This window comes from Odontesthes bonariensis, chromosome 11 (genome assembly GCF_027942865.1).
Source record: "Odontesthes bonariensis isolate fOdoBon6 chromosome 11, fOdoBon6.hap1, whole genome shotgun sequence".
In the NCBI taxonomy this organism is placed as follows: domain Eukaryota; kingdom Metazoa; phylum Chordata; class Actinopteri; order Atheriniformes; family Atherinopsidae; genus Odontesthes; species Odontesthes bonariensis.
In genome coordinates, this window is record NC_134516.1 from 16,003,032 (window position 1) to 16,024,838 (window position 21,807).

Sequence of the window (21,807 nt, forward strand, 5' to 3'; positions counted from 1 at the left end):
GCAAATAGCTGGTAAGAGAGTAGCACTCTGTAATATGTAAATGCACCTTCAGTGGCTGGGCTTCATCCTCATCAGAATCCTTGAATTCAATACAAACTGCAATATTCCTTGCCTATAAGAGGGAGACAAGAGTGGAAAAAAAGGCTTGTGTATTTCAACAGAAAAACATGGAACAATTTGAGAAAAGGTTTGAGAGCTATGCTTTAAAATAAAAGAGTGTATGAAGTCAGACAGAGGAAAAGGAGGACTGGTTTCCCATATAGGGTGGACCTAGATAAATAAATAAATAAACAAACAAACACACAAACAAAAGTATTAATGTATTAATCAAAAGCTGCTGCTCTGCATAAAGATAATTCTATTCAGCTCTGCTGCTTGGCTGAACAGGCTTGAGGCTGCTGCCAGTAGTCTCTTAGGCTAAACAGGAACACAAAATGATGATGATATGAGAATGCCTGCCAAACAAAAGCATTACTTTCCAAAAGGGATAAGTTATATGATTTGGAAGGATTTTTTTTATGTTGCACATAAAGGGTGAAGAAAAACAAAAACACGACTGCACAGATCAACATTAAAGTTCCAGATCAAATACGTAACCATCATATTAATATGCAACAAATGATCATGCACCCTTGCTGTACATACCTTTGCAAAAGATTTCTGTCCATCATACTTAAGGTGTTTTGGGTAGACATAAAGGTGGTTTTTATAGATGGTGGATGGTTGGGAGCACTTAGCAATGCAGGGCACAAACTCCTCCACCTCAAGAAGAGCACTGCCTGGCCCGTTTGCTTCAAAGTTCCTCACAGGGATGTATGAGGAAGTGACACAGTCTATAAGCAGCAAAGAAAACCAGTTAGGGGGTTGAAACTAAAGTCTGGTAATTATAAACAGGGCGTTAGAAATTATTTTGTAAATATTTGGAAGGTTTACTGGTTACATCCGGAGCCATGCTGTCAATAGTTACATCTAAGTTCCCTAAGAGAACAGGGAGTTTGGCCATTTTCTCTGGTCTGTAGGGGAAAATCAGTGGAAGGAAAGCCTTTTACAAATGTATCAAAACAGATCAAGACTGGAAAGGATTGAGATGGTAACAAAAAAAAGTAAAACATACTTTCTGAAGTCAGCAAGCAGTTTGAACATGTCCTCGTCTGACAGCTTGCTGCTGTCCTGTCTGTAAAGAGCTGAGAAGCGAGCGTTTTTATCCAGAGTTCCTGATGCGTCTTTAAACACAGGCCTACAGACGCCAAAGGAAAGAAAAAAAAAAGAAGACAGGATTTATTCAACCTTTCTGTTCTACACAACTGGTTTTAAAAAGAAAAGGGCTTTAACATACAGTCTTTTTGTGGTCTGTTTATAAGCTGAAATCCTGTCACAAGAGAAAAGTCCCTCTGTTTTTAAAAGCTAAAAGTTTGCCCAGATAGGAGTCCATATTATATCTATCTATGGATATAACAGTACCGAAGATAATAAGTGTCAGCGGGCACAAGATAATTGGGTGTTTACATCCATTCCCAGTTTTTATTATAGGCTTTATTAACTGGCTGCTGAAAGAAGCCTTCATGTTTACCATACACATAAGACTATGTCATTGATCATTTAACTTGCGGGAAGAAAGAAAAGCTGAAACTAAAAAAGCTTCCTAAAATGAAGTCCAAGAAACAAGACATAGACATGACCTTAAGTCAGTGCCAGCCCATCCCTCGTTAACATGCGTTTGTATCCAGCAGGTTAGACTGCTGTAACGGCCTGCTCACTGGGCTCTCTAAACGGGCTGTAAGACAGCTGCAGTACATCCAGAACGCTGCTGCTCGAGTCCTGACTAGAACCAGGAAATACGACCATATTAGTCCAGTGCTCAGGTCTCTGCACTGGCTTCCTGTCGCTCAGAGAATAGACTTTAAAACAGCTCTGCTTGTGTACAAGTCTCTTCATGGTCAAGCGCCAAAGTACATCTCTGACATGTTAGAGCCATATGAACCAACTCGGGCTCTGAGAACCTCAGGGAGGGGTCTCCTGCTGGGGCCCAGAGTCAGGACTAAACAAGGTGAGGCTGCGTTTCAGTTTTATGCTCCGCACATCTGGAACAGCCTTCCAGAAGATGTGAAACAGGCCTCAACTCTGAGAATGTTTAAATCCAGGCTGAAAACAGTTCTATTTAGCTTTGCATATGACAACTGAAAGTATTTTATCCGCACTCTTCACTTTTAATTTAATTAATGATTATTATTTTTATGTTTTAATGATTTTATTTGCCTTCTTGTGATTTTATGTAGCTGTAAAGCACTTTGAATTGCCTTGTGTACGAATTGAGCTCAACAAATAAGCTTGCCTTGCCTATTCTGTTCGATTACAAATGAATAAAGTGAGTAAAAATTTGAAAAAAAAATAAATAAATGGTAACAAGAGTGCAAACGAAAATGGCAGAATTGATACCAGTCTGATGTACACTTTCATAAATATGGAATTGCAAACAGAATATAGCTGGCTCTGCTTCTTGACCATCTAAACATTTTGTTCACTTCAATATCAGCAGGCTTCATACCTAGCAGCCCAGGCAAAAGGCATCCTGTACTGTCCAAGTCTGCTGCAAGCTGTCTTGGCATTCTTCAGCACCTTTTGGGCAATCTACACATGAAAAAGGTTGGATCAATACTGTGGTCTAACAATGAAAGACAAAAAGCACAGTTTCATACATCCTCATCCTCTCTCATCCATGTGCATACCTTAGTAGAGTCTGAACTCTTCATATAGGGTTCAGTACAGTGGGTGATCCCTCCTTGCAGGACCTTCTCAATTCTGGCCACCAGGAAGATCTCTGGGTGGGGGCAAGTAACTGAGAACACCCCCTGTTTGGCATATAGAAGAGCCTGGTGTGGGAGCCCAGTAGCCAGCCTGTTGACTCCCAGGGGCCCATCACCGCTGCTGCCATTGATTTGCAATTCTGGCCCGTTACCATAACTGCCCGTCATTTGTCGGACCAGTGGGTGGTTAAGATCTATATGGAAGTCAGCTGAGATCTTTCTACTGTTCTGGACATCAAAGAGGGACAGGACCACATAGAAAGGTTCCACCTTTGATGGAAAAGGGAGAGGAAGGAAAATGTTTTCGTGATGGAAGACCTACTCAGAAGCTCAGAAAGTGTAAAGTAAAAAGAAAGAAACCAATATTCATTTCCTCTAATGCACTTCTCATTTTCCATCAGGATCAAATGTACCGTGAATGTAATTCATCTTCCCATTCACTCTTTCCACTTCACAAAGCCATTTATCGTGGGTTTGTGCGAGTGTGTGTCTGTACGTGAGTGCAGAGAGCAGCTTGAGAGCTAATAGCTGTGGTTTTCCAGCTGAGTGTTGAGTGTCAAAGGACTTCTCCTTCCACAGATACGTAGACCTTGGAGAGTGACAGTAGGAAACCAGCTTTAAACTGGTGCTAAACCCCAGTGGGCGGTCTTGGCTGGGTGTCATGGTAACAGCACATCTGTGTGCCAGCAATACCAGTTTTAATGAGGACCAGCCAAGTGGGCCATTTGAACTGTTTGTGATCTTCTTAAGTGATTTAAACCTCACCCTCATTTGCTAAAGAACATTTCCCAGAATTATGGTGAAAGCGTGATCCAATGCTCTTATTTCTGTTCAAACATATGTGCGTCCAACAACAACATTTCTGGTGGGTTTTCCCTGAAACATACATTAGTCGTAGGCCCCTCTTCATTTTCGGCGACACAGCCCTGCAGGTTGAACGCCAGGTTGTGACAGTTGACCAGGACTCTCTTTCCGAACTTCTCTTCAAACTGACGCACATCTGGTTCGATGCCAGAAAAGTCCAGTTTCTGTGAAAATAGATGTCGCTGTCAAAAGGCTTAAATGATCCATGGCTATTTAAAGAAATACGCCAGGTCAGCGTTGTGCTAAAAAAAAAAAAACACTCCTGCAGAACGCACAAGACAATAGTTTTGGAATAACTTTGTGACCTGTGTGTCAGGATCCAGAGTAAACAGCTTGAGGCGAGCTTCACTCCTCATTTTAGATTCAATATCTCTGGCAGTCTGTTAGAAACCAAACAAAAATGGATTGGGCATTGAAAATTGACAGATTATACTTTGTCATGTTAAACATGCAGTTACAATATTTTCCACAGGGATCTGACCTCATCTATACAGCACATCGTCCATTAAACAAACAAAGTTAACATCAAATCACTTTCTATCTTTTTAAAGGAAGCATGTTCCTTTTTATTGCCTTATATGAGGTGATTTTTTGGTCTCCCTTCTTATGAATCTAAGTCCAATCTAAGTTCTTTTCAGCCGTGAGTTATGTGTTTTCCACTTTTCTGAGTATGTAGCTTTTGAGATGCTACCCGTTGACCAGCTTGACAAACAACCCTAAAACTCCCGCCAAATTTGGCTGAGATCAAACCAAATGAGAGCAGTGACACATAACCACAACAATAAGCCTAAAGATGCTAAAATGCTTTATAGAGCTGAGGATAACATAGGGTCCATAATGAATCCATCTGGGTTCATTTGTTCATTTTTTTAATTCTTTCACAGTCAACTGATCTATCTTTAATATGAAAAATATGAATTCTTGCAGCCTTGAATCTATATGTTGACATTACAAAGTAAATAAGAGAATGTGCTTGAACTAAGTGTTAGTTTTCATACTGCCACGTTACACTGCTGCACTCCCAGTCAGCACAAGTGTTGGCCATGTCTGGCCACTACATTTGGAGACCAAACACATAATACCAGATGTGTGCTTGATTAGCAAGAGGAAAATGTGGTCGCAGGAAATACAGCCGTTCAGCTATTTTACTATTTTGCGGTAATTAAGACTGTGTCCAAGTGATCTCTTGGAACATTACACATCCAAAACAAAACTACAGTATGATGATTCATACACAGTAATAGATGCTGTTTATTGTGTTTGCCCAACTGACATTCAACCATTGCTCTAATATTTTAGTGTATATGGATAAAAAGGCTACCTGAAAGGTGTCTTGAAAGCTTCCAGAGGAAAGGTCTGTTTTTCCATGCTCCTCATCTGTTAGAGAGATCAACACCAAACCAACACCAAATATTAGCTGTGGTCTTTATTTTAAAACATAATGATGTGTTGGTCTCTGCCTTTCCATGAAAAAAGAGGGATACACAAGATCTAAAAAATAATTATAGAAAATATATGTAAGTAAACATTATAGGCTAATTATCTGTTGGTGAACTGAACAAGTTTGCATATGCTGCAGCATCAAAAGACAATGTGGCAAACAGATGCAAAAAAAAAACATACAACAGTCAACTAAATGAGGCAAATGAGCAAAATTCTGAATAGATACATAAATAAATGAACAAACAAACAAACAAGCACACACCATCATGCAGGTCTCCATTCCTCTTCTCCTGCATGGCCTGTTCGAAGCTGCTGTGGAGAATCTTGTTGAGGGTGCTGATCCACTCCTCCATCTCCGCTTCGCTGTCAGCAGCCAGCAGGAACGTGCTCTTATCCTGCATCTTGAGCTCAAAGGCAAATCGACGCACTTTGCTGTTCTAATAGGAAGCAAACGCAAATATTGATTTCATGCACTCTGTTACAACCCTTTTCTTAAATTCGAGTGTCAAAGTTATTGCTGCAGTTAAAGTGCCTTCAGAGATCCATTTTCTATAAGTAGTTCAATGAAAAAAGAAAAAGAAACAAACAAAACGACAAACAATTTACCTAAACGGGAGGCTTTACCTGAACAACCCCCATGCAAGAGTCAAGGAAGATGGTTCCTTTAGGCTCCTTGGAGGTGTTTTCGTCTTTGTAGAAGTTGAGGTTGTAGGATCCATCACCCAACTGAGCCAGATGGAAGTACCTCCTCTTGAAGGACTAGATCATTAAGATAGAGAATGTTCACAACCCAAATGTCCCCTTTCGAAATGAAATCATTATGGGCTATCCTTAGGAAAGGCTAAACTGATTCCCATTTGTGCGGAGAATAAAAAAACAGATAAATGTTGTAAGAAATAGCAACTGCTAATGTTTGAGTTGGATCTGAAAAGATGTTTTAATAGTGAAGAATCAGTCTATGAAATCAGACAATTTGTTCAACCAAACTATTTTTTATTGATAGCTTTTTTCTATACCTGCAAGTGTCAGTTCATAGATAATCTACTGCTGATAAAATAATATTTCATAAAAATGCCAATATTATACTAAGTCCATACATAAAGCTCTTGTTCCATTCTATTTTTATCTCTTATCAAACAGCCATATTCAATCACAAGGAAAACTTTCTCTTCTGTATACCCACCCGCATAGTAACACTGATTGCACTGTTCATGTTGCCTTTGTATAGCCAGCCATGTTTAGATACTCCTCCCTTCTGAGATCCAAGAGAGGCTGTGTCCTAGAGGAAGATAAAGGAACAGAACATTTTAGATCAAACAAAATGATAAACATACAAAGATTAGATTTGCATACCTTCATTTATACATATGGGCCATCTCTATCAGTGGAACACTAAATATATAAAGTCTCACACAGACACACATATTTACACAATATTATTGTTTTGACTGTAAGAAACTGCTGACTGCTCTTAGGGCAGGTGGAAAGAGGGGCCTGCACTGATTGAGACGAATGCCCCTCATTAAGATGAACGTTAAGATCAACACTGCACTTCTCCACTCTCAGGAGATTTCATCCATGATAGTGTAACCATTAACGCTGTTTGGATTTCAGTTGAATCAATGTCTGAACTGGGAGGGGATGTTTGCCTTATAATGCTACAGATGTCACAAAGATAAACTCGTGATTCTGGAAAAGTGTAGGCCTAGAGCATGAAAGAAAAGATCCAGAGGTTGGATTGTATTAAACAACTGAAATGAAATAAACCATAACAATATTGAGCAGTAAAATCAAAAATCAATTATATGTTCTGTTGCATTTATCTGCAATTGAGTTTATGTTTGAACATGATTTGGTGAGGCCTTAAGGAAGAGTCTCACGTTTCGGAGGTGGAGGCGAAGGAGGACCCAGATGAAGACACGGGACAGGAGCCAGGAGGAAACTTAAACGGTTTATTTAGAATAGAAATGAAAATCACAGCCAAGCTGGAAATACCAAAAAAACTAAACAAGAAAAAACAACAAACAACTAGTGAAGGCAGCTGAGGGAAGAAACACAGGTGAGGTGAGTGGAGCGGATGACTGGAAGGAGGGAACTGAGCAAAGGAGAGGAAATGGCAAGGCTAACTAACAGACCAAACAGACTACCCAGAAAAACACACAAAAAATACCTGGGTCATGACAAAGCGTGAACAGGTTCCCTTCCCACAGTCACTGTTATTAAGTCTTCTCAGTGTTTTGTTAAACTACCAGCTGTGCTCCTCACATTAGCAGAAGTGGGAGAAACTTGTCGGGAAAAGAGAAGAAAAAATTTGGGAATGGTCATTTTACCTCGTCTTTTTCCACGTCTTCATCCACTTCAAACAAGTGAACAGCGAGTTTGTCAGGTCTCGACACTTTACTGAAAGAAGAGGACGAGGATCATATAAACATTCATCAAATAGTTTGAATATTGAACAAATATAACAAATATTAAACCAAAGATAAAGCTGATATTGTTGCTGTACATTCAACCATCCTTCAAACTTCCTCTTTTTACATGGCTGAATCGTGCTGGTTGGAGGGACTTGGCTTCGTTCAATCAATCAAAAGAGACTACCATTAGGAGCTGGGGTGTTAACCTGTGTCCCTGTTCCCATTTGATTTCAACATGCGCCCTGGGTAATCCAGTCATAATTGGACATTGGTGAATACAAAAGCACTCAGGGTGGATTGAGGACTTTTTCAGCTCACATCGTTCAATCAACAGTCAAAAGTTGGTCTGGGACGCATTTATCCACATTTAAACCTCTTGCTTGACCAGCTAACCTTTGTCAATGAAAAAAGAACATTTTTGTTGGGAAAATACTTATCAAAAGATTATTATGAGGGTTTATAGGTAAGCTGCCCCAATAGTGCCTCAATGCTTTGCATCAATCAAATTAGAAGAATCTTAGCTTTCAAATGTTATGTCACATGTGCACTGACTTATACAAAGCACTGGTGTGCACAGCAAAGTTGTGTAAGAAACTGATGGGCCATCACTGTCCAGGATAAATGATGATATCAAATGTGTATAGGCCCCATGGATCTTTAAGTTTGGGTAGGGAGTAGGTTTTACTTACCTTTAGAATCACATTTTGTATTCGAATAACTAACAAGAAATGGTTTGGGTTTTTTTCCAGTCGAGTCTACCTTAAAGAGGGAGCTCATTAAAAAAATGTATTCAGCAATGGAATGGCATACTGTATAGAGGAAGGAGACGGAAATCTACTCATCATTAAGTAAGCATCCAATAAATGCATTCACACAGATATGGCTAACGTCATTAAACTAAATTTGGCAGCAGTGTTTTGGACTAGGAAGGATGTTTGAGCATGTTCAGTTATATAAAATGGGATGGGAAGATGTGGCAAAAACAAGCAGATTTGATAACAAATGGGACACCAATGTAAGAAAACATCTAATGCTGTAATAATGACTGTATTCTAGAAAATGCACAATGTAGTTTTCTATTTTATTTCTGTAATGCCTCCACATTTAGGTGTGCAGCTGAAAAACTTGCAAATGAACACTCACAGACTATTTGACCTCTGACATATACAAGACCCAGCTTTCCCCCGGGAGCTGCTCGTATAAACAGCGTGAAGGCCAAGGCCGGACTAGCTTTTACTCAACAAAGTTTTAAACGTGAGACACAACATCTGCAAAGCTCATTCCTTTCCTCAAGGAGAGTGGCTCTTCCAAGGACACATAACGTATTGTGGGATTTTCCTTTTGTTTTAAAAATAACAGTCAACTGTACTCCAGGAAAAGTCCTGCTTATCATTGTAGAAAACACAGGAAGTTTTCCATTGTTGCTGTGGAGGAGTTTAAAACCGTCAAGGCAAATTTTCGTGTTTTGATCTGGGCTGTAAACAAAGGGCAGTGTGTCACAAAACACAATAAGATTTACAATATGCCGTACAGGGATTTGGCAGCATAGTGTGCTGAACAGACTATTAGCCGGTCATCACGTGGATCTTAGGGATAAATAACTTTAGAGAAAGTACAAAACTACAGAGAGGATATGTCAACACTTCCTCTACGATCAGTGTAGATCTGATTTACCAAGAATACTGATTTTAAAACAAAGTCCTATGTTATTCAGGAGTCATTTTGAGGTTTTGAAAGCTAAAGGTGAAAGCAGAATAGTTTGGTTTTATTTAATAATTTTAAATAGAGCATTCTGGTGATTTCACTTCATACTTTTCACACTTTAATAAAATAACATGTTAACATAATGCGGCACAGTGAAATGTTTCATCACACAAACAATCAGTTTGTTACCAAGACTTGTTCCCTAATTATTTCTATATTCTTTGTTTAAAATGTTGAGTAGCAGTTAATCTAAACTAACATACAAAGTGTAAAATTAAGAAAAGGGTAAGCATCAGTAACTTTTTCGGCATATATGTAAGTTTGGAAACTGTTAACAGACCACAGTCCGATGGGCCTGTCAGCAGAAGCCTGGCAACACCTGTTAGTGCACGTAAATCACACGCACTCACTTTGGGAGCTGACGGAAGTCTCCTGAATACTCCTCATACTTGTAGTTGACCACATGCCAGTCAGACTTGTATGTTTTTATGCACTGCAGAGACAGAAGAAGAAGAAGGGGTGAGGGGCTACATCAACAAGAGCAGATGAAGTTATGTTCATATATAAATGGCTCAAACAGTGAGGGCATATCCATTCTTTTTAAGTAGTTTTAAGATCAGTACAACATATCTTAAATGTACTGTGTTTGTTTAAAAATGGGAATGCATTTTGAAGATGAATGTATATCTCCTGAAAGGTATAAGAAAAGTGACTAGTTTCCCCACAAAAAAAAGAACATTAGGTCTGATACAGAAAGAAGTACACCCTGCCATCGGTTCAAAGGTATTAAATGCAACCCATTGACCATTTACAGTCATGTGAAGAAGAAGTAAACTCGCTGGGACATCCACTCCGGGGAAGATTGGTAACTACTGAATGTATTCCACTTGTGAATTATCTTTGTCATTGTGGAAGGATGGACTCCAAATTGTGGTACATGGCTTTAGAAACCTTCCCTTATTCATGGGTACTTTAGCAAAAATTCTGTAAGATCATTCCCTCAAAACGCAAAACTCTAAAATTGCAGCTGGGTCTATTTTTCCCTACATGTAAATAGAAATTGATATACATGTGCTGCTTTTGGCATTTTAGCTAAACAGAAAAAATACATTCAAGTTACATTTATGTTATGATCGTCGGTTTGAAGTACAGACTCTCTGCTTTGATTTGAGGAGTTATTGTTGAAAGAAAAGGGGAATTTAAGGGAAATCATCTTCTCCAGGTGCTTAAATATAATTGGACAGTTTCATGGAAGGCACTGGTCTGCTCCTTCATTGTTTCATTATCGGTCGAGGAGGTAAAAGATATTATGCAGTCAAAGGAGCTCTCAACTCAATGTGAAACAAATCATCCATAGGCTACAAAAAGGCTACGAAAAGGCTATGGAAAAAAAATGAAAAACATAAATGCTATGAATGGCTTCCAGTGACCCTGAATAACTAATTTCTACTGATGACAGAAGCAGTTAAATGAGTTCTTGAAGTATATCGAGATGTCATTTTTGCTAAGATAATCAAATGGAGCGAATTTGGACCGGAAACATAGGTTGAGTGAGTTGTATTTAAATTATCAATCAGGTTAGTTAATTTAATTTGTTTCAACAGAGTCTGAGTATTTGTCATACTAGGTCCAGATTCTAACACTGAGTCTAAACTTAAAGACCATATTATATATTTATATATAGATATAGATATACAATTTTAGCTACATTTTTTTTTTGATAATCGCTGGAATAACAAAAAATTGTGTCACTGTCCACATATATATGGGCCTTCCTCTAACCTCAGCAAACACATTTCCCCCAGTTATACCATTCCTTTATAATTATGCAATACACTTTGCAATGCCTTTAGATTCTTTCTCTCATTTATACTATGAAGTCAGCGTTTAACGTCACCAAACAAACTGCCTATGTGAATCAAGATGTTTTAAGAGATTTCCTCGCGTAAAAATTGGAAATATTTCCTAAAGCAGGGAGGGAACAGCATAAATATCTCACTACAGCTACAAAACAAACACCATTAATATCACTTATTTCAGTGTGTGTTCATGAATTAGAAGAATTCATGAAAAACACATGTGGAGTAAGTCAAAAGGTCACAAAGAAGTGAAATAAATATTTTTCGAAACAGAACATCCCATCTGTACAAGAAAGCAGAGCTGCTCCAGATGTGGCTATGATGTAATTCCTGGCTACAGTCATGGGGGACTATCACCTATCATGCTCTATCGGGCCTCACCCCTACAAACCACGAAAGCACACAGCTCCTCTGAAACAACATGATATGAACCCCCATTGAACCGTGGACTCCCATCTGTGGCCAATCCACTGCACCCTCACTGTCAGGAAGCATGTGAGGGTGGAGAACACAAATGTAAGTTCATTTTAAGATGAGCAGCAACATTTCTGATGAGCATGACATCAGTTTCCACTTGTCTTTAAATCAGGGGAATTTGTTTTTGGCACAATCTCCCTATGAAATCGAATGAACTTTGCCCACACAACACACACACAAAAAAAAAAAAAAAATCAGAAAGAGTCCTTTGCTGGATTCTTCTCTGATCATATGAGGTCCTATGTGGGTCTCAAGGGTATAAAAGCTAGTTACTCTATTTGGACAGAGGCAAAGCACTGGGCTTCAGTCACTGCCAAGGAGATTGAGCTTTTGACCAAGATGAAGGGATAAAGAATGAACAAAGCAGGTTTACACCCAGGTATGTTTTGGTTTTACCTCTTGGACAAACAGAGAGTGAGCCTCTTTCTCAGCAGTTTCTGGCACAGTGGAGAACAAAGTCCGGCCTTGGCGCCGCAGAGTGGAGATCTGAGGGGAGAGACAGAAAGCAGGCATGACAACACTGATGCTTTTATGCAACCGGGCAAATTTGTGTAAATGTTGCTGTAACTAGTCCTCACGATTACATAACACTTTATAGATCCCTATGGATAGGAAACTTCTTTTTGTGCTCTCCTTCAAAGTAAGGTCAGAGAACAGGGTAAGCAACATACCAGCCTCCCCGGAGCTGGTGGGGATCAGTGCTCTGCTCAAGGACACATCAGCAAAGGTGTGTGTACATTCATTTGTCCAAATGGTCAGTTCTTATTAGAGATCAAAGCAGACATTTTTAAGAATGGATTGCCATTTAGTGAAAAACATTAAGAGGACTGATGACACTCTTGTGTTTTTCAAATACAGAATAGAAAAGTAAAGAAACAGGGAAAAGTTTGGCTTAACTTAACATAAAGACTGAAAGCAAGTGGACATACTAACACCGCAAAGTAAAAACAAATATATCAACTAGAACCTCTGAAACTCATTATTTAAAGCTCACTTCTCGAGTCCTCATTGGTTTCCTGTGAAGACTTTGCACTCCTTCTTCAGTGCTAAACATTTGGGTCACTAATCTAACAACCATGTAAAAGTTAATTATATGGTGAGGTCTGGAAAACCCAAAAAAAGGTTGATCTGTGGGTTATCTTTATCAAAGCAATTTTCACCCTTTTCCCAAGGTGCATCTCTATGATAAAAAACAGAGGTGGCTGCACCCTGGCTACCTGAACAGAATCAGAAATAAGGAAAGTTGTTTTTCAGGCAGTAAGTCATTTTAGACAATATATTTGCTGCAGCCTAATCTTACTCCAGTTCTACTTCATTCCCCTTCCAGTCTTATTAGACAGATGCATTCAGAGTAAGGAGAGTGAGACTCCATAGCCAGGAAGCAAAAGGTGCCTGAGGGCGTCAAGGCTACTGGGCTGGCATGTCTGCAGAGCTGTTGGATTCTGCAGCTGCTATTGCTAACACTCTGTGCTCAGCTTTTCCACTTGACCCACAAAATTGAATAGGAAGCTGTGGCACAATGACCTCGTTTTGTCATAAAAATCTCTTTTCTTACACTGGTGAGCGTACATGGTTTATGAGTTTCTGACCTGACTTGACCAGTTCGCTTACATTAGCTATCAAGGCTGTGTCAGAGCGCCAAACGGTGATGGTTTTCTTCTTCTTCTTTTTTTTAAATCTTCAAACAGATCAATAAAGGTTCCTTACAAAAATGCTGAATCTCTGGTACCAGCGAGCAGTGGGGAAAAGAGATTGAGAATTCAGAGATTTGGTGACAAGAAAAACTGAACAGACCTGCTAAACAAAAGGCAACAAATATCATCTGGGGAAATATAGCTACTTAAATAACATTGTCTGGTCCTCAACATGAAAGTACAGTTTGGTGAAGAAAAGTAGCTAGGTTTGAGGACCTAACCCTAACCCAGCGACTTATTTGACTATTTTTGTGAGCAGGATCAGATAAAACTAACGGGCTCAAATTGCTCTGATAAAAACTTAAAATATGCTTGGTTATCGTATGAACTCAAATGCAATGTTCGGCTTGTTGAGGTATTTTCTGGGCCACTTCCATGAAGTTGGGAAGTAATCTAAGACAGGAGCGCTCAATGATAGAGTTTCAAGTTTAGGACACGACCAAATATTTAGGCCCTGGGGCTCAGAGTCATGACTGAACCACAAACCTTGCAGTTGGTGGGTAAGACATCTACCACCTGAGCAATGGCCATCCATGTTGGGTGTTACGGACACAGTGCACTGTATGAGCGTGCACTGTGTCCGTGGGTTCTCGGTAAGTCACAACGTGCTATGTCAAAAACCAAGATGGGGATAGTTAAGAGGCTAAACTTGAGGCTTCAAGATGGATAGATGCCTGTAGGGGGAGTGCAGTTTGAAACAAGTTAGGATGTATAATAAGTGAAAGCTCCAGCAATGGCCCTGCCAATGAGAAGTTACTACTATGTTACGCTGTAATGTGTCAACTTTGCATACTTTTCAGTATACTTTAAGTAATTATAATCTCTCAGTTCAGAATATGATTTACTGTAGGTTGGAAATGGTCATTTTACAACAAAAAAAAAGGCTGTCACTGGCTCACAGCCACTTGTAAGACCCTATGATTTAATCAATTTATGTGCTAGAATGAACCTTGCCCTGCATTTCAAATCAACCAGCAACTGGACTCAATACTCGACGCATAGTGCCAAGTTTAAAGAGCAACCATCTGGCTGTGTACGATTGACTTGGCATGTGATTAGCTACTTTCTTCTACTTTCAATGAAACTAAAAGATTATGCAGACTGTGTCATTTTCAATTCTGCATGTTTTGTGGTATGAGTACATAATGGCCTGGTGAACAGGGAAGAATTTCATAGCCTATTCCACATCTGCATTCCTGCCAGTTCCCTGACAACAAACTGTTGAAAACATACCACCAGTCAGTCAGTCTGTGACCAAAGTAGATTGCTGTCACTCAGCTGTGAGCAAGAACTGCTGGCCGCCAATTAACAGCATTCCTTTTACAGTCATTAAACCAGGGCTTTGATGACTTAAAATGAGCAAGTGGTGCATGTTCCCTCAGGCAGTGATGCTTTGGAGCTGTGCCAAGTGTTGATAAGGGACAAGAGGAAACTTTTCAGAGGTGCACTTTCATCTTTGAAAGGAAACAAAAGGAGTGCAGCATTACTGTGACTGTGATCAAAAATTGGAAGACTCTGGAAATGCAAAAGTAAAATAATTCTGACTTGACCTATTTACCTTGCTTGGGATTAAAATTATATAATTTGCTACCAATGACCTAACCTACCTATAAACAAACACTTTACCTCGTTCTACATCTCTGACATGGCCACTTACTATGTGAATGTGAGTGTGTATTTGTACAGCATGTGTGTTTGCCACACCCATATGTCTGGCTGGCTCCATCCTTCCAGTCTCTGAACCCAGTAATATAAAACATATGGCGGGTTAGACAGATGGACGGACTGGGTCGAACCAGACACACATATACACACCCATGCATGCATGCATGTACAAACACAGATTCGTAGGCAGTTACTAATGGTTATGTACTGCAGACAGCCTTGTAATGAAAACCACCCATCATCGACTGATTGCACAAAGTCTGGAAGCAGTAGGTTGTAGATTTCCCACCGCACACTGTTACTGCTTCGTACTTGAATCCTATCATTTTCTTATCCTGTTCTGTACATGACTTCAACAACATCAAAATAAGAGTGGGAATTTTAAAAAAAAACAACTCATTACACATAGATAGTTTAATCTCTAAATGTATTACTAAGAATAACTGGGAATTAATCATAGTACTTAGCCAATGTCAAATAAACAGGAAGACATAAAGAGAATGAAGAGCAGTGCTTTCAGGCGTCGACTAATCCACATTTGATGCTCTATTTACAAAAGCAGGGCTGTGTGTTTGGGGTTGAGTTGGAACAAAACTACAGGGCCCATTTTCCCTTTATCATAATCAAGGATACATTTCTTCCAGCACAGCTGGGTAGCTCTCTAACATATTATTTATGAAACTTCCATCACTGGTTTGATCTTTTCATGGGATTCATGGGCAGTAATAAAAAAGTAAAAGTTTGATTTCTGCTTCTCGGGAGACTTCAAGAAACTGATGAATAACAAACGCTGGAGCACGAGCTTTTCTTTGTTTTCTATATCTGCTCCAAGCTCGCAGCGGACACCCTTGAGATCTCAGCACAGCGCTGATGTAATGTTGAGAATAGTCCTAAAGCTGCTATGAGCACAAGCAGCAGATCTACGGAGCGTGGAGCTGTTGGGATGACTGCAAGCTGGAAGTTTACCTGGCCTTTACCAGTATAGATAATGGTAAAGGCCAAATTTCTGACAGATTACACGCAAGGTCATATCATAATTTGTCCAGTAGCATGTGATCAGATGTTCTTTTTGTACGTTTGGACTTTCTAATGTGTCTAGTTACTCTTAAAACTCAAAGCTCATCGTCAAAGCTTTCAGAAATTTTTGTTTTTAACAGCAAAGACAGTTGGCAGAGGAAACTGCCATTCACTGCCTTACAATCAAAAGAAGCAAGTTTTGTAAACAGGAAGTCACTAAATCTGTCCGAAATATTTGAACATGCAGACCCAACCAGTTTTAACTCACGTTATTAATAGAATAATATGATAAATAACTTGTTCTAGCATTCAAACCTACAACTCGGAGCTTCCGAAAAAAAGAAAAGAGCAACAACAAAAAAAAGAAGCCTGGAAAGAAAACACAGGACGGTTACATGCACAGCTGAATCACAATTTTAACGTCTTGTAACAAAAGAAAGAAAAACATACATTCATGTAAGCAGCTTTAGTGGGAATTCAGCTGTATTAATATACAATTATACTTTTCTATTTTTACAGAAAGATGCACAAGAGCAATCACAGAGCGTCAAGGCCCATTTGAGTCTAGTTGAGCATGTACATACTGAGTGATTGCTCCCAAACCCCATAATATGGGCGTGCTCGTCCAGTTTTTAGAAGCTTGGCCTAACATGTTTGAATTTTTACATGCATGTTAAAAGTCTGGCTTTGGTCGGATCAACACAATCCGCAGGGTTTTTTTTCTGCTTTTTGTAGTGTCATATAAACGTGCTTATTGCAAAAGTTTCCTTGCATTTAGGTCCCATATTTACTTAAACCCCACTAGCTGCCTTGTAGACAATTATGTTCAGCATTTCTCTGAATTAGTGAAACGTAGTAGAGCATTACGCAGCTAGAAGCCCCACTATGTTTCTCATGAGCAGGTGGAGACGAAAAACAAAGCAAAAGCAGACACTGCATTAAACTTACACTATGCTCAGCACAGGCGGATCCTTAATCGACAAACAGGTACAAAGTCAGTGCTCTTTAGTTTATTAGATGGGGGAGTACAAAACAAATGTGTACTTACAGGGCTCATTAGAACTCTCTGAGCTGTCTCTCTTCTTACCTGGAAGTCGTCTGTGGGGAACTGTAGCATATCGCGCAGAACATCACTGATGATCTGGGTCTTTCTCTGGACAACCACATTCTCATAGTCCAAAGGCTCTATGATCTTTGGTTTCACCTAAGGGAGAAGAAGACAGTATAAGCCCAGCCTCTGTGTTTCTGCTATAGCTAAGAGCACTGCCTTAACAGTAATCTGTTTTTTTTAACCCAATGGCTGTACAACTAACAGCATCACTGCATGGGTTGTTGTATAAGTTACAGAGGGAAATTTGCCGTATTCACATTGTCTGGACAACAAGTTGCCATTGTCCTTTCACAGAATCCCTGGTTGACAGCTACAGAAGCAGGAACTGTCACAGAAATAGCATTGAATGTGGGTTACAAGAAGAGGAGATGCTGGATGACAGAGGGGATGGATGGCTGAGTGTGAGTCCGTGTGAGTATTGTACCAGTCACAGTGTCATGAGCTCACGTTTGAAATCTGAACTAGATAAGTGGTCACTGCAGCTCTGCGAATTGCTCTTCTGAGAATTCCCATGAATATCCATTGCCTTTTTTTTTTTTAACAATACCCAGTGCAGAAAGATATACATCCTTAAGAAAAGACCTCATTCCAAGGTACATTCTCATAGCAGGAGAGACGATGTAAGCACTGATGTTTGACAGTAAGTAAAAGAGCAGAGCTTAGTTCCTGACATTACACTCCCACGGGAATACAGACATCAGCTATAACATTCCACAGAAAAGACCCAAGGGATCCCCTCAGCATCCCCCCACCAAAATTCAAGCAAAGGCTTTAATGTATTTTAAACATTAAAACTTTAAAATTAAGACAGATTTCTGTATCTAAAGCAATGGTTAAGATGATTTATAACATTAAATTTATGACATTCGCATGTCTGTCAGCTACATATCCAGTTACAGCAAAGAAGTGTTTCAAATAATTTAACATAGCGTCAGAAAACAAACGAGAGACTGGACACAGGAAACAAATAGCTTGGCACTGACTGAAGGTAAAACAACAAGAAATAAAACTCTAATGTTTTGTTTTTACAACAAATTCAATGTGTTGTCGTTACTGAATACCTGTCAGCAGTTCACAGATATGACACTGCTGGGCTGGGCTGGTTTGAATTTACCTTCCTTGCCATCACTGGCCTGATTGTGTTTATGTCTGACTGATACATCAATACAGAAGGCATGTGAAGTTAAACTTTACCGGACCACTTATGCCTAATGTGAAATAGCTAACCCTCCCTCCAGTGTCTCTGCGAGGTTTTGGCTTGTTTGTTTGTCTTATTGTTACTTCGATATTTTACTTTACTGATGGTATGCGCCGTGTGATGCTAAAAACAAGTTAAGGTGATTACTAAAACAGAAATTCTATCCATCTGATAGCAGAAAATTAAGATCACAAAAAAGTAAGTAAGGTTCCTGAGTGTGTGACATCAATAAATATCTCTACAAACTTCAATTAATAATCAATTGGTTTGTTAAATTAATTGTTATGTGTTAATGACCTGAAAAGAACCATTTATATTGATCTACAGAGCAGGGCCTTCTATACTGGAGAGCACTCATATTACCAATTTAAAAGGCAAGCAGAGGAAGGACATTGGTAATAGGGCAACAAAGAAGAAGAGAGTGGAAGAAACAATGTTGTAGACACGATTTTGAGAGGAGCTTGAGGCTACACATTTGAGAAATGGAGGATCATACATATACTATTTTTTATACAAATAAAAACGGTGCATGAATCAGCCTTGTTAAATAAAGTAAAATCATAAAGAGTCAAAACAATGTTGGGTTAGCCAAAGGCAGAAAACAAGAAAAAAGTATTGGTGTGGCTTTCCACAGATGGAAATCATTGACAGAAAACAAAGGTCCTCAGAGTGAAGCTGAAGTTCTTTTTGTTTTGTGGCTTTTCTGATGTTTTAGCTGACTGACATAAGTGCAATTTGTTGCTAGATCGTGGGTGGATGGAATTTGGCTGCTATCTTTAATATGACCACAAGATGTCAGTAATTGTTACACACCGTTCCTGTAAAGTTCGACTTATCCAAAAGTGATGAGAGTGTGGAACATAGAGTTGGAAGGACCAAAAGACCAACAAGGCAGGACGATCCAAAACTATGAAAATGAGTGATTATAAAAATCTCTTTGTGAATCTTCGCAAGAGTATTGTCCTAGATGAAGATATCCAACAAGTATGACACAACTTCCAGTTGACTCAGCTGTAAGCTTGGCTCCCCTTATCACAATTTCTTCTCCAAAAAGAGAGCACTCTGACCGCTGATTACTGCAGGAAATGTACTAACTACTCATGAGTACCTCACACAACCCCACCTCAAAAAAAAAAACTATCCCTTTAAACCGGATTCATGGATGTACATTCATATTTGTCCATGTACCTCTACCTCTACCTCTACACACCAAATGAAGGTTTCTGGGAAATCCACCAACACAAAGGTTATGGGGAAGGATTTGTATGCCGGCCTTCAAATACCATGAGTGGAGTGAGGTGCCCATCCCAGATAACAAGATAACTAGTGGGAGCAGCTCAGTGACTAAAGAAACATTACAGGATTTCCAAAAAGTCCAAATTATCAGCCACATACAATATTACCTCATTTTCTGTAGTCACTTTGCATACAAAAGGTCCAGATTATTTGAATTAGTCCTTTGGAATGGATCCAATGAAAACATTGCAAACTGAGACCAATTAAATATATGTCTGACCATATATTTACATCTTTATTCATCCAATCCTTATGATGATTTACTATAATTATCCCTCAAGATTTCTAAGCTGTCTGGAAGTAAAAGATCATCTGATATGAAGAAAATCATGAGCTGCGGTTTACAACTGGATGCTTGCCCATCAGACAGAAGATAACACAAAGCAGCTGTGAACCATGTGACTTGTAACACACATGAATACATAACAAATTTGGGATCACTAAGATTATTGTGAAGGCTGATGAAGACCTGGTTGCACTGTATGGTTTGTGTCTACAGTATCTTCGCACCAATTTTGTGTCCAGCTTGTCAACCTCTTATACTCTGAAGCACAGGAACAGTTAATGAACAAAAGGAACCACAAGTGCCCCATTTCCTAAAAAAGACCAAGATTCAGCTCCCAGGAGATGCATACCCTCAAGCTGCTATTTCCCATTTCCGTCCAACCTCTTTAAAAAAAATCTTCAAAGCTGCTCTTGAAAGAGCATCTAAGAGATTAAAAGAACTTGTTTAAAGAATCGAATATTATAAGTGTAATTTAGAAGATGACAAGATAAGATAAGAACAAGGGTGGGAAAAAAAGAAGAGGATGATGATCATGAACTTTTACCAAAAGGATGGTTCAACACAAACTCACCACTGCCACCTGTGACCCTCCCTCCACCTCAATCTCAGCCAGACTCTTGTACTGCTGTGGAGACTCTATCACCATCTCCCTTTTGGAGGGTTTGCCTCCCCTGCCCTGCATGGTGGTCCGTCCTGCCAGAGTGGAGCCTATCACTAGGTGTGCGCCTGCATTGTCAAAAAGTTGCCTTCAGTCTGCGATCGCTGTGAGAGGTTTGCTGACGTCCAGTGAGATTCCCCCTTAGCTCGATCATGACAGCCCAGCCTCCCTCTCCCTTTCTCTCCCCAGCTCTGTCTCTCATCAGAAGTGTAGGGCTCCTCCCACCCTAACAGCTGTGCAGCTGTAAGAGTGTGTGTGAACATGTGTATGTGTGTATTTGTATGAACAGTGTGTGATTAGTGTGAGTAGGAGAGGAGGGGATATCGGCCACTCCTTTATTAAAAACTTGGAACAGGCCCAGAGGTTGCAGTGTGCCTGCCCCACTTGCCTATTGTATTTATGTTGAAAATAGAAAGCAGCTGAATAAAAACAAGAGGAGACGACTGAAATTACGGCTGAAGAACTGCATCCTAAAAAATACACTAAAGGGGCCCCTTAAGTCTCACAGAGGCTATGACTTTGGTTGGCATCCACAGATGGGTGAAATATTCTAAGTGCACAAAGCGAAGCGCACTATAATGAAAGCAGACATAAGTTAAATTCATGGTGAGAGTGAATTCCTCCCATCCTGCATTCAGCAAGTCCTGTTGACCTGCAACGTCATAAATATGACCAAATATTTCTTGTGTGTAACTGTTGTGTGTCTGAGAAGGTGGTCAGCAGCACAGGAACAACACAGCAGACTGTTTGTCTTCACTCTGTACTCCTCAGACTTCCAGTACAACTCCAAGTCCGGTCCTCTCCAAAAACAGTCAGATGACTGCAGTTGTGCGGTGGACAATGGGGGACAGGTTAACTACTTTGCTCTGAAGCCCCTGGACCTGACTGTGTAAAGTATGCCGCACACAATGTCCAACATAATGGACAACACCGCACACCTTCTACACGACATAGTGATTAAACAAGAAAGTCTGCTCTCCAATCAAAAAGACTCAAGCGACTCTGGATGGAAATCAGTGTCACACTGCATAGGCTACTCAAAATGTTATTACAACAAATGTATGCTCTGATTAAAGCTAATGGAGGTCTGCTATAGGCAGTGTATATAGCTGCTAATGAGACAACATGCTTTTAAGGGTATTTTTAGCTATTTGGAATAGTGCACTGTGTAATTAGCCAACAAGCTGTACCCTGGGCTTTTTGCCATAGAAAAGGATGAAAAAGGTAAATAACGAATGCTGGATTTTAGAGAAAAAATAGCCCAGCATTCATTTGGTGTTATCTAGAAAAACTAACTGAACAGCTCTTATAGCCTTT

General features: G+C 39.6%; 1 protein-coding gene across 7 annotated transcripts in view; it reads right to left on the bottom strand.

The window, feature by feature from the left end:
• dock9b (dedicator of cytokinesis 9b) overlaps positions 1-21,807 on the bottom strand; it is a 63,115-nt gene that overhangs the window by 25,241 nt on the left and 16,067 nt on the right. For 6 of the 7 annotated variants that reach the window (XM_075477706.1, XM_075477700.1, XM_075477704.1 and 3 more), the window contains exons 2-17: positions 17,029-17,145; positions 11,962-12,051; positions 9,640-9,722; positions 7,442-7,511; positions 6,295-6,390; positions 5,736-5,870; positions 5,374-5,548; positions 4,990-5,045; positions 3,974-4,048; positions 3,692-3,832; positions 2,727-3,074; positions 2,546-2,628; positions 1,115-1,237; positions 934-1,013; positions 646-833; positions 47-112 (exon numbers count right to left, since the gene is read on the bottom strand). In XM_075477706.1, coding sequence (XP_075333821.1) covers positions 47-112; positions 646-833; positions 934-1,013; positions 1,115-1,237; positions 2,546-2,628; positions 2,727-3,074; positions 3,692-3,832; positions 3,974-4,048; positions 4,990-5,045; positions 5,374-5,548; positions 5,736-5,870; positions 6,295-6,390; positions 7,442-7,511; positions 9,640-9,722; positions 11,962-12,051; positions 17,029-17,145 — 1,926 coding nt within the window. Of the gene's footprint in view, positions 1-46; positions 113-645; positions 834-933; positions 1,014-1,114; positions 1,238-2,545; positions 2,629-2,726; positions 3,075-3,691; positions 3,833-3,973; positions 4,049-4,989; positions 5,046-5,373; positions 5,549-5,735; positions 5,871-6,294; positions 6,391-7,441; positions 7,512-9,639; positions 9,723-11,961; positions 12,052-17,028; positions 17,146-20,403; positions 20,649-21,807 lie in introns of those variants that run through there. The other variant, XM_075477701.1, reaches the window with a different exon arrangement.